At 42.6% G+C, this 11058-nt stretch overlaps 1 protein-coding gene across 1 annotated transcript; it reads left to right on the top strand.

Moving 5' to 3' along the window:
* Positions 1-658: 658 nt before the first annotated feature.
* Positions 659-10033, top strand: RPL3 (ribosomal protein L3). The gene is made up of 10 exons (XM_081024146.1): positions 659-804; positions 1842-2034; positions 2541-2709; positions 3561-3696; positions 4594-4780; positions 5181-5341; positions 6282-6383; positions 6752-6847; positions 9214-9333; positions 9941-10033. Exons 1-10 carry the CDS (start codon positions 802-804, stop codon positions 9983-9985), a joined length of 1212 nt encoding a protein of 403 aa, XP_080880272.1. The 5' UTR covers positions 659-801; the 3' UTR covers positions 9986-10033.
* The last annotated feature ends 1025 nt before the right edge of the window (positions 10034-11058 follow it).

Here is an 11058-nt window from a genome sequence, read left to right as displayed (position 1 = left end):
TTTCTGTGGGTCAGTAAAAGAACAGAGCTGCCTGAGCATCAGTGACAGCAGTGCAGGGAAGCAGAAGGGATTTTCTGTAAGGAATACTGTAATTTTCTTCCTCAGTCTCCTCCTTCCTCTTTTGTTATACTGGATAAAATGTGTATATCACATGACTGTAAACGAACAAACAAAACCACAAAGCGGTTCTGAGAAAAACCTCTTCTGACTTGGAAGAAAGGCTGCTGAAGAGATCTATGGAACCCAAAAGCTTGCATATTCAGCCATTACCAAACTTTAACAGACGCCTCCAAACTAATACCATCTTCTCTGCTTTGTACACCCTACTGCTGTTGGGGGGGGGGGGCGGAATATATGTTTATGCTGGACTCCCGCGTCGTTGATAATCCTGTCCTTTCATAGACAAATTTAAGCCCCAATTTCTCGGCCTCCAGTATTATGGCTAGATAGAGATACCCCTCCCCGATCCCCCATTGAAAGGATGGAATTTGCTTCCTCGTAAACATGCACGAGTTTAATGAGGGACCTCCCGAAAAACAGTCCTTCACGCGAAATGGCATCTTCGGAGGAATGCAGAACCCTCCCGGTATCCGTAGCCTTTACTTTTTTTAAAAAAAAGTTATCGTTTCCTTCTGTCTCCTCGCGATATTTCGCATAGAGGATTACAGTGCACGTGGGACCGATTTGGAAACGCATGCGCATGCGTATCGGCTGGACGCGTCTGCGCACGCCTAGGAAGCGAAGGGATAAATAGCGCACGCGCGCCTTTCCACTTCCCTTCTACATCGGCTCGGAGACAAAATGGTAGGTGGTAGTTGAGCTTTGCGGGAAACATGCAATCCGCTGCCATCGGGTCAGTGGCCGTTCCGGCCGCGCTCAATCCCGGTCTATCTCGCTTAAGGGTCTTTGTTGAAGGCACACCGAGAATTATTTGGGTGCTACATAAGCCTCACTCCTTAACGGGGTCCTGGGCCTATTCTCATTACCGATGACTGCTGAGTTGGCCTAACGTGAGGCTGCCTGCCGTCATCTCTTATCTCATCTAAAGAAAGGGTGTCTTGAAATTGCTGAAACTTGTTATAGCTACTTAGACAGCAATTCCTTACTTAAGCGGAAGGCCCCATTGGGACTTACTTCAGAGTAGGCGTGCATAAGATTCGTATTGTTATCCCGGAGTGCATTGGTAGCATCGCCCTTGCTAAAACGCCTTGAACGTATTAATTACAGATAATTTTGTAAGGTCATTGCATGTGGTTGACTAGAACAGCTCCACCATGGAGCGTGGTCGGTCATGGCTCTTAATGCAGGAATGGGAGGGCGTGTGGCTGTCCGGATGTTGCTGGCTCCAGCTGCTTTTATCCCTGATCTTTGGCTGGGGCTTCTTTTTATAGTATAGTCTTTGATTTTATTTGAGGGACAAGTCGTACTGTACTTAGTAAATGCTTTATCCTCTTGTCTTAAAAACAAAAAGCCTCCATTACCTCAGGTTATGGTTGAAGAGTTAACTATAAAAGGGCCATTCTGACTGTATTTTTATAAAAATCTCTCAGGGTGGGTTGGTTATTTAATGCAACATCGTGAGTCTTGTGTACCTGTGTTTGAGATGTAGTATTGCCAAACTTGCAAGGAAAATAGGTTAGGCATGTTGCTTGGCATGCACTGCATTACTGTACACAACAGAAGCACACTTTAGTGTTGCTCCCAATGGATTTATTATGGGCAAGGGAAGTTTCTCTCTCAGGGTGTTTAGAGCATTTCCTTGCCTTCCTAAGAACCCTGAGGTTGTTGAGGACCTGCAAAGCTGTCTCCTACTAAGCAAAATGTCTTTGCCTCCCTTCTAGTCCCACCGCAAGTTTTCAGCTCCCAGGCATGGGTCTTTGGGCTTTCTGCCTCGCAAGCGTAGCCGTCGGCACAGAGGCAAGGTGAAGAGCTTTCCTAAAGATGACCCCACCAAGCCCATCCACCTCACTGCATTTCTTGGATACAAAGCTGGCATGACCCACATTGTCCGTGAAGTTGACAGACCTGGCTCCAGTACGTATTTCTTCTCTTGGGAGGGAAGTTAAATTGATACATGGCATTGATATACTTTAGGACACTTCACATAGTAGTTTTCAATACTTCTACAATGTGACATTATTAGCTTTGTTATTTTAGATGAAGGTGTGAGGCTAGCAGCTTGCCTGAGTTTACTTGCTTTATAGCCAAGATGGAGTATGTATGAGCCGGGACTTGCTGTTCTACACTACCAGTCCATGTGCTCTATCATTCCTAGGGGGTAGAAGAAAGAAGTGTATTGTTCTGATCACCAGGGTTGTTTGTGTTTGAAAAGACCAGGCATAAGAACTGTTGCTGCACCTATTCCTCACCTTATGCACTCCTTTAGCTTTTCAGGACAGCACACATGCCCCATGTTAGGCTTTAACCTGACAACAGAAGGATTAGGTTGCTTTTAGATGGTGTTTTAATTTCCCTCATTTATAGAAACTATAGGTTCATTACTATCTTAGAGTTCATTTGTTCTGTTATCTGTTTCATAGAGGTCAACAAGAAAGAAGTTGTTGAGGCAGTTACTGTGGTGGAAACCCCTCCCATGGTTATTGTGGGGATTGTGGGCTACGTTGAAACTCCCCGTGGCCTTCGCACCTTCAAGACCATCTTTGCCGAGCATATCAGCGATGAGTGCAAGCGTCGGTTCTACAAGAACTGGTAATTATAGCTGAGATTCTAAAGTTCCCTGAGTTAGGAAGATGCAGGAATAGTTAGCCCCAATTATATTGCTCTCTTGTAGAACTATGTAGAACTGAGTTGGCAGCAACTCAGTTTATATTGCACTAAGGGGGTACAGTTTTATGATACCCCCTTGGGTATGTGAACACTACAGATGATGATTTCTCGACGGGCGGACATTAAAAAATCACCTTTGGTGCTTGTTGCTGATTGTCGAGCACTGACTGTAGTTTGCTATCTTAGGAGAGTGTAGTATGACTTTTTCTGGTGGCAACAAATTTCTAGTTTAATTATCTCCTGGTATAGTCTTAACCTGGATCTTGGAAAGGATTTCTTCCCCTTATAGTGTGGCACGTTCATGTTAATCACTCCGGTCAGGGTACTATAACTGGTAACTTTCCTGAATATCTGAATTTGAGGTATGCAAATGTAAAAGTTGCCCTTTAAAATTTGTAGGTTGTTTGTTAGGAAGGTAACAGTGGCATTATGGTGTTAAAAGGCAAGATTGGAAAGCTATAAGTGAGTTAAGTGAAGTTAACCCTATGAAGTAGAAATGGAGCTTCTAAGGCAGAATACATTTTCTTAATTACTGTTCTGTGCAGTGCATATTAATGTTCTTTGTATGAAATTATGGCAGCTCCGCTCAGCTCTGGCAGTCTTGCCCTTGCTTGATGAGCTCCAGGCTCCGCTTGCTGGTGGAAAAGGCTCCTTAGAAGCCAGCAATGAGCCAAAACTGATTCCTATGGCAGCTTCTTCCACTCAACCACCTCTCTGGGTGGGCTGATGAAGGGCTCTGCCAATCCGCATCTCTGCTCTGCTCCTCCTTGAAGGCATAAGTCCAAGAAGAAGGCCTTTACCAAGTACTGCAAGAAGTGGCAGGATGAAGAAGGCAAGAAACAACTAGAGAAGGACTTCAACAGCATGAAGAAGTACTGCCAGGTTATCAGGGTCATAGCTCACACTCAGGTGAGCTCTTGCATTGCCTATTTCCTGAAGCACATATGAATTCACAGATAGTTTAGTGTCAATGGCCAAAGAGCTGCTAATAGCGGATTCCACTGTTTGACTGGTTTGCCTTCTGTCTATGCTCATGTCCATAATTGCCATTATCAGCTGAAAGGGGAGACTGCACCTTTTTGTCAAGTTCAGTGTTTTAATATTTTTGCCAAACTTTGTATTACCATTTTTTAAACAGTTGGGTGGTAGTGCTTTTAAAGTCTTGTGAAGTAAATGGCGCCTCGTTGCATCTGGTATTTGATGTAATATTTACCTAGAAGCTATTGTGCCATGATGCACTTACTATCTTTCAACCCTTTGACTTAGCCCTTTTTAAATACAGCTTTGTGGCTGTAAAATTGGACAATACTTTATAAGCCTTTCAGAATCCTTTTAATGGAGTATTGAAAACCAGAAGGTGGCAAGTACTGGAAGGATACATGATTTTGTCAGTTCAGTCAAACCTTGCTGACCCAAAATATAGTTTATTTCTTCAAGGGTTTTACAATTTAGCTATTTCACAGTAATTTGTCTAAAGGCTCTTGTTTAACTTGTGAAGGGTCTTGATTCTAATACATGCAATGAGCTGTTGATGAATGCATCAGAAAATAAATGTGGGGTCCTTTGATATAGCCTTTAAAAATGCATTGCATTGTTTGGCTCAGAAGGCCCTCAAGGAGAATGATGGTATTGGATGAAATTTAAGTCATCAGTTAATGTTGCAAACATAATTTTTTTGTAAAAGCATTAAATTACCATTCGCTTTGGATAGATTGAGCTAGAAATAATAATTGATACTGAAAAAATGCAAACATGATTAGGCATTTTGCCACAACCAATGCATTAACTCTTTATTTGGTATCTCAGATGCGAATGCTTCCGCTTCGGCAAAAGAAGTCTCACTTGATGGAAATCCAGGTGAATGGTGGCACTGTAGCTGAGAAGGTGGATTGGGCTCGAGTGAAGCTGGAGCAGCAAGTGCCCGTGTCGACTGTCTTTGGCCAGGATGAAATGATTGATGTCATTGGCGTCACAAAGGGCAAGGGGTACAAAGGTAATTTATTTTCCAGTCAACAATATGTCAGAGATTAAACTACTAAGAGTGTCCTTAACATCCTATGTAGTTTATTTGGCTTTGGCGTAAAGAGGGTTGGCAAAATATTCTTGGTTTGCAAGAGGCTGTTCAGTGATGAGATCATGGAATATGCACTGGGCGCAGTGCCCGATACCCATGAGGAGTCATTCCATGCTGCCTTCCTTCTGAGACCAGCTTTGCAAGAAACGGGAGAGGGTTTGGCCACTTCAGGGTGGTCATTTGTAAGATCCCTTTATTTTAGTATAGTAATCTCACGTGTCTGGAAGACATTTCATTGATATCCCACACAGTTGAGGCTCCAGTCAATTAGATGTTGGAGCTAAGTAGTTCTAACAAGTTCCATGTCTCTTCCTCTTAGGTGTTACCAGCCGATGGCACACCAAAAAACTGCCCCGTAAGACTCACAGGGGTCTGCGTAAAGTGGCTTGTATTGGTGCCTGGCATCCTGCTCGTGTGGCCTTCTCTGTGGCTCGAGCTGGTCAGAAGGGGTACCATCACCGCACAGAAATCAATAAGAAGGTATGGATGCACTTTGCAGCAGCATTATTATTATTATTATTATTATTTTAATGGTTCCATTCCAGTTGAAGCTTGAACATGTTCTGTGTTCATAAAATGTTACTGCAGAACGGCAGGTGGGTAGAAAGAGAGTGTGGTGTTATTAGAGGTTGGTTTACTTAGCTGGATTTGAGCCACGACTGAAAAAGTTCTGTGCCAAGCTCTTCTACAACAGTGTCCGCTTCACTTACCACTTGGCCTACAACACTGCAGGTTGTATAAGAATGCAGCATTTCACTAAAGAGCAACCCATTCTGCTAAAATTCTATATGGAAATCTTGTCCTAGTTGAGCAGTTGGGACAATATAGTTCCATACCAGTAATGTCACTTGCTGGCCAATCGCTACCTCCCCCTCAACTGTAAATATGTGAGTGCATTCTTAAAATGGTTATGAGTCATTGCAAGTTCTAAAAATAGTCACTGCAGTTGATTACAAGCATTGTAATGGTACAACTTGCTTATAAATATAACTTTCCAAAGTGAAACATTCCAAAGCTTAACATGTGTAGGAGATAACAGTGTACCAGCTAACACAAAAATTGCAACTTCCTTGGGAATTAAAGGTTTTTTAAAGAGTTATGTCCTTATTGGTGGGCCACAAATCTTTGTGTGGGTTTTGAGCTAGGGTTTTTTCGTGATCACCACCAATCACTCTTGACATGCTTGAGTGACAAGGTCTTTTTACATTTGTTTAGGGTTAATTAAGGCAAGAAACATTGGAAACTACAGCTGCTCAGAATCTTGCCTTCTCAAAACCTATAATGGGAAATTAGACCTCTATAGTAGGGATCTGTGAGTTGCCAGGTGTCACCAGATTCATAAACTCTGGTGTTAATTTTTTTGTGTTTCATTGTTGAAAAGTATTCATTTCTTCCTTCCCTTTTTTTGTTTATCACATAGATCTACAAGATTGGCCAAGGATACCAAATCAAGGATGGCAAGCTGATCAAAAACAATGCTTCAACAGAGTATGATCAGTCTGACAAGAGCATTAATCCTCTGGTGAGTGGCTTTCAAATTTAAATGTGGGGGTCTGGGTAGAACATCATTGGGTGGAAGCCTGTGTGTCCCTCAAAGATTTGCCACTGTTGCATTTTGGAGGCATAGAGTAACCTTCAGTGCTCTTAGTTTTAAGTTGTCCTCTTAACAGTTCCTAAAGGTGCCATTCACTTCAACATAAACCATCTCCCCCACCTTTTACCCCTTCAGTGATTGTCTGCCATGAGTTCTGCCCTTCTGCTTTGGCTGGACATTAAAATCTCTGGCCTCTGAATCCCATTGGGGGTGAGGGGAAATTGCAGAATTCAGAATATTGGTGGTATGTAGTACTAAATAATTGCCATACGCATTTATTTGCTCTTCTCACACAGGGCGGATTTGTCCATTATGGTGAAGTGACCAATGATTTTATCATGTTGAAAGGCTGTGTTGTTGGGACCAAGAAGAGAGTTCTCACTCTGCGCAAGGTGAGCAGTGGAAGGGTGGTGACTGATCTCTTTGAAGTTCCTTTGCTAGATGAGGTGCTATAGCTGTTTGTTTGAATATTGTAAGCTCTCCAATAATGTCAGGGTGCTAGAAGGCTAGCATTTTCTGTACCAGATTGTGACACTAAAAACAGCAAGTGGAGGCATGCACACTGCTTCCAATAGATCAGCTTCTTCAAGAAGTGTGAGAGGGCTTTTATTGCTCATTGGCCTCTTTACATTCTTAGGACAGCATACAGCAACCAGGCTTTCCAGCAGGGACAATCCTCAGGTTGTTGGCTGCTGACCTCTGTTTATATAGTTAGGCCATAATCATGTATTGGCAAATCAGGCCTAAATTCTTCTTAAATGGCACATTATGCACTGTGGTTGAATGCAGGCCTGAGATCTAAAGTTAATATTGTTCTTCAAGCCACATGCCAGGGGGGTGGGGGGCGTTAGAATTTGCAGTACAATGTAGTAGTGAAGCTTGAAGAGCTGTAGAAAAATGTTTCTGAATTACTGGCTTTCCATCGCTTAACCTTTTCCATTTGAGATTTTGTTTTTTTGTTTTTTTAATCATATTTATTAGAATTTCCAATAATATAGAAATATAACAGAAAAGAAAAGATAGAATACATTTAGAGCCTTACTTTCGTTATCTTCTTTCTAGGACTCCCTCCTCCCCCCCCGACTGTATTCCCCTTTCATTAATTTGGTTCCACAAGCTCTCACTCCCAGTTTAAAACTTAATATGTTTAACCCATTAACCAATTTAAATTATACAATTTTATCATCATCCCTCATCATTAACAGAAAAAGAAAAAAGATTTTTCCCCAAGATCAACCCCAATTTCCTTCCACGAATTCCCTTTTTTTTAAACATGCCAAATCAAAATACCATGATATACAAAAGTTATATAAAGAAATAGAAGATAAAAAGTATAAGAAGGTTCAAAAAGATGGTTACATTAGCCTTTGGATTCCAAAACTCCCCCTTCCCTTCCCCGGTTTGAATTCCACATGTCCATCAGTCTATATGTTGTCAGCCTGGAGGTCTCAAGTCCATGGCCAGATTTTTCCCATTCCACCTTGCCGGTTTTCTTTTAATTTGTTTATTTTAATAATGTTTAACTTCAAAAATCCAGTCTAATAGAGGCCTTTAATTTCCTTGGTCTTTGCTGCTCCTCCCATTGTTCTTTCCGTGTCGTAGTTAGTCCTTTGTTCTTTTTATTCCTTACTTTCTCAGGTTTCTTGTCTTGTTCAGCTGCTAAAACGTTCTTATTCCGAAATCTGGTATCTCTACAGAGGTTTGTTGTTCAGGAACAAAAACTTACGTCCAGTCCCTTCCTTTCTTCAATAGAAAATTCTATTGTCTCCTTTTAATGTAAACACCTCTGTAGACAAAATACTATGTCAGTTTTGCAGCTTTCCCAGAAGATAAGTCCTGTGCGAATCCCAGAGTGATTTTCCACGTACGACCACTTGTAATGTCCCGAAACCCCTCTAGGGGGATTGTAGTAACTTTATATCCTCTAATCCAAAAGTCAAATTGTTGTTCCTTATTTTCCGACAGTTTATATCCATATTGTGTCAAATTGTAACAGAATTAGCCAGCAAAGTCCTTGTAACAAAGTCCTCTTTATATTCTCCAACTTTGACAGCTACTTTGACAGCTGTCAAAGTCTCCGTCTCTCTTCGCCAGGCTCCACGAATCGCCCCGGTTCCCAGGGGGGGTTGCATTTTCCCTCTCACCCTTCACTCTTCTCCTCCAGCACAATTCTTGTAATTTCCCATCGTGGAATTAATGATTTTTGTCAGCAATAAACTTCTCTTTCGATCTTGGTTACCCAGTCCTTGTTTTAGAATGTTTACAATCGGGGGGGGGACTGACTTCCTTTTTAGATCCCCCCCGCTCGTGCCGAATCCGAAAAAAATTTCTTTTTTTTTCTGCTTTTGTACCCGGTTTCTCAATTACTCACGGGTTGTTGTTGATAGTCCGAATTTCCAATGGAAGAAGTCAGCGCTCTCCGTCGAATGGCATGCGGCTGCGCTCGGCAGGGGAAGCAATGGACTCAAAGCACCACGCCACTCCCCGGCACCCGATCCGAAGCCTTTAAAAAGGCTCCTTCACGAGTCGGGAGGGCGCTAGCGGTGCCAGCCGAGTCCCCATGTCCACGGGCTCCGTGCCCGTGGTTTTTGAGGGTCCCCGCGTCGCCGGCGCGGTAGGACCCAGCCCCTGCCGAGCAGACTCCCTCCGGAGCTCGGAGGGAGTCCGCCATTCGGCGATGGCGCCAACCCGGAAGTCCCCATTTGAGATTTTGCAGTTGCCTGCCAGTCGGCCTTACTCTATGTCCTTTTCCCCCTAGTCCTTGCTTGTGCAGACCAAGCGTCGGGCCCTGGAGAAGATTGACTTGAAATTTATTGACACCACTTCCAAATTTGGTCATGGCCGCTTCCAGACAGCTGAGGAGAAGAAGGTTTTCATGGTAAGAGCACTTCCTCTCTAGTGTCCAGTATATAAGCTACTTGCTGCATCTGCTCTTAGGAAAATGTGGTGTTTTGAATTGATCTTTTAATGCCTATGTAATTGAACAGTGGGCAGCACCGAAATTTGTTCTAAGGTGTGTGAAAAGACTTACTAATGGTTCAGGATTAGGATCAGCTCTTGTATGTGTAAATAGATTAAATGGTATTGGCATAGTCTCAATTCAGCCCTAGTACATTCAAATTCAATTGGGGGACCTTTGTGTGCATTTACCTACTCCAAATTTGCAGTTAAGGCACAACAGTAGTTGCTCACATAAGAATCTTGCTGACCACACTTTGTCTAGCATTTTTGGGAATCTCCAGAACCAGCAAGCATTAAGTGGTCCCTCAGGAATGTAACCAGTAGTCCACTAGTGAACTGCTATATGCTGTGGCCAGTTGGTGGCAGCAGACTTTTAACAATTGTGTTGTGCTCCATAGTCTATTGGCTTCTGTCTCTTTTTTAAAAAAAATCCACCTGTTAATTAATGTTAAATGGTTTGGGATGTGTCTTGAGATTATGGATCTCCTGTTGTTTAGACTGACACATTTCTATTTTCTTTGCAGGGACCACTCAAGAAAGATCGCATTGCCAAAGAAGAGACTGCTTAATTTCTGGATTCTGGCTTGTAGTCTTATAATAAAGCTACAAATATCAAATACATTGTCTGCTTCATGTTTTATGAATGATAGAAATGAAATTGGTCTTTAGGTGGGCTGTGATAATTGCTTGGGTTTTAAAATGTTATATAGCATTGCTCTTCTGCAAGACAGGATGCTATGTGGCGGATGCACCCTCATTTCAGTAGACTTGCTGATGTATGGGCAGCAAACTTCACACAGAATCAAGTGTAAAAGCATCTGCTCCTAGAAACAGTTGGTTTCAAATAATGAATTTAAATGAAAATTTAGTTTGAAATAAGGTAGGAACATAAGAAGCTACCTTTAGACCAAGTCAGACCTTCATGTTAAGGCAGTATTGCCTGCATGGACAAGCAAGGTTTCACAAGGCTTTCTCCATTCTACCTGGAAATACCCTTGGTTGAACCTGGCACCTTTTATATGCAAACCCCACCCCCACTTTTCTCATAATACAATGTTCCGCTTTACAGTAACCACAAATCTTTCCTGTCAGGACTGGTACATTCCTTTAGTAATGCCACACACTAGGACTGCTCCAAAACGAGGCAAGGTAGGCTGTCCAGTACACTCTGTTCCAAGGTTGCTTGGAAGGAAATTTCGGTTGAACAGGTATACAACATAAAGGAATCTGGTTTAAACCAAAATGCTTTGTCTGCATGATGGTGCACTAATTTTGGGAACATCACTGCTGTGAAATATTAGGTGACATTTTCCTTATGCAATGTTGGTGGCCCCACCTACATCATCTAACATGCAGTAGGGAGGGGTCTCCTTCACCAGCAAAGCAGCACCCAGCAGGATTGAATCTTCCCATTTCCAGGTGATGAGCGGAGAGTGCAATGCTACCAGCTGCATAGGGTTGCTTTGCCAGCACTTATTGACAGGATTCCATACCCAACCTCCTTGGCCCTATGGATGATCCCCTGGGTAAGACTGACCTGTATGCCCGATGTTCCCCACACCTGTGCTAAGCAACTCTAGCTCCTTAATACACAGGACTCTTGAAGGAGAACCTACCTGCATTTCTAACCCAGATGTACAGG

This window comes from Podarcis pityusensis (assembly GCF_964106645.2).
Source record: "Podarcis pityusensis genome assembly, chromosome: 10".
Classification (NCBI taxonomy): domain Eukaryota; kingdom Metazoa; phylum Chordata; class Lepidosauria; order Squamata; family Lacertidae; genus Podarcis; species Podarcis pityusensis.
Note: the sequence above shows the minus strand (reverse complement) of the source record. Positions and strands in the feature narration are given on the sequence as shown.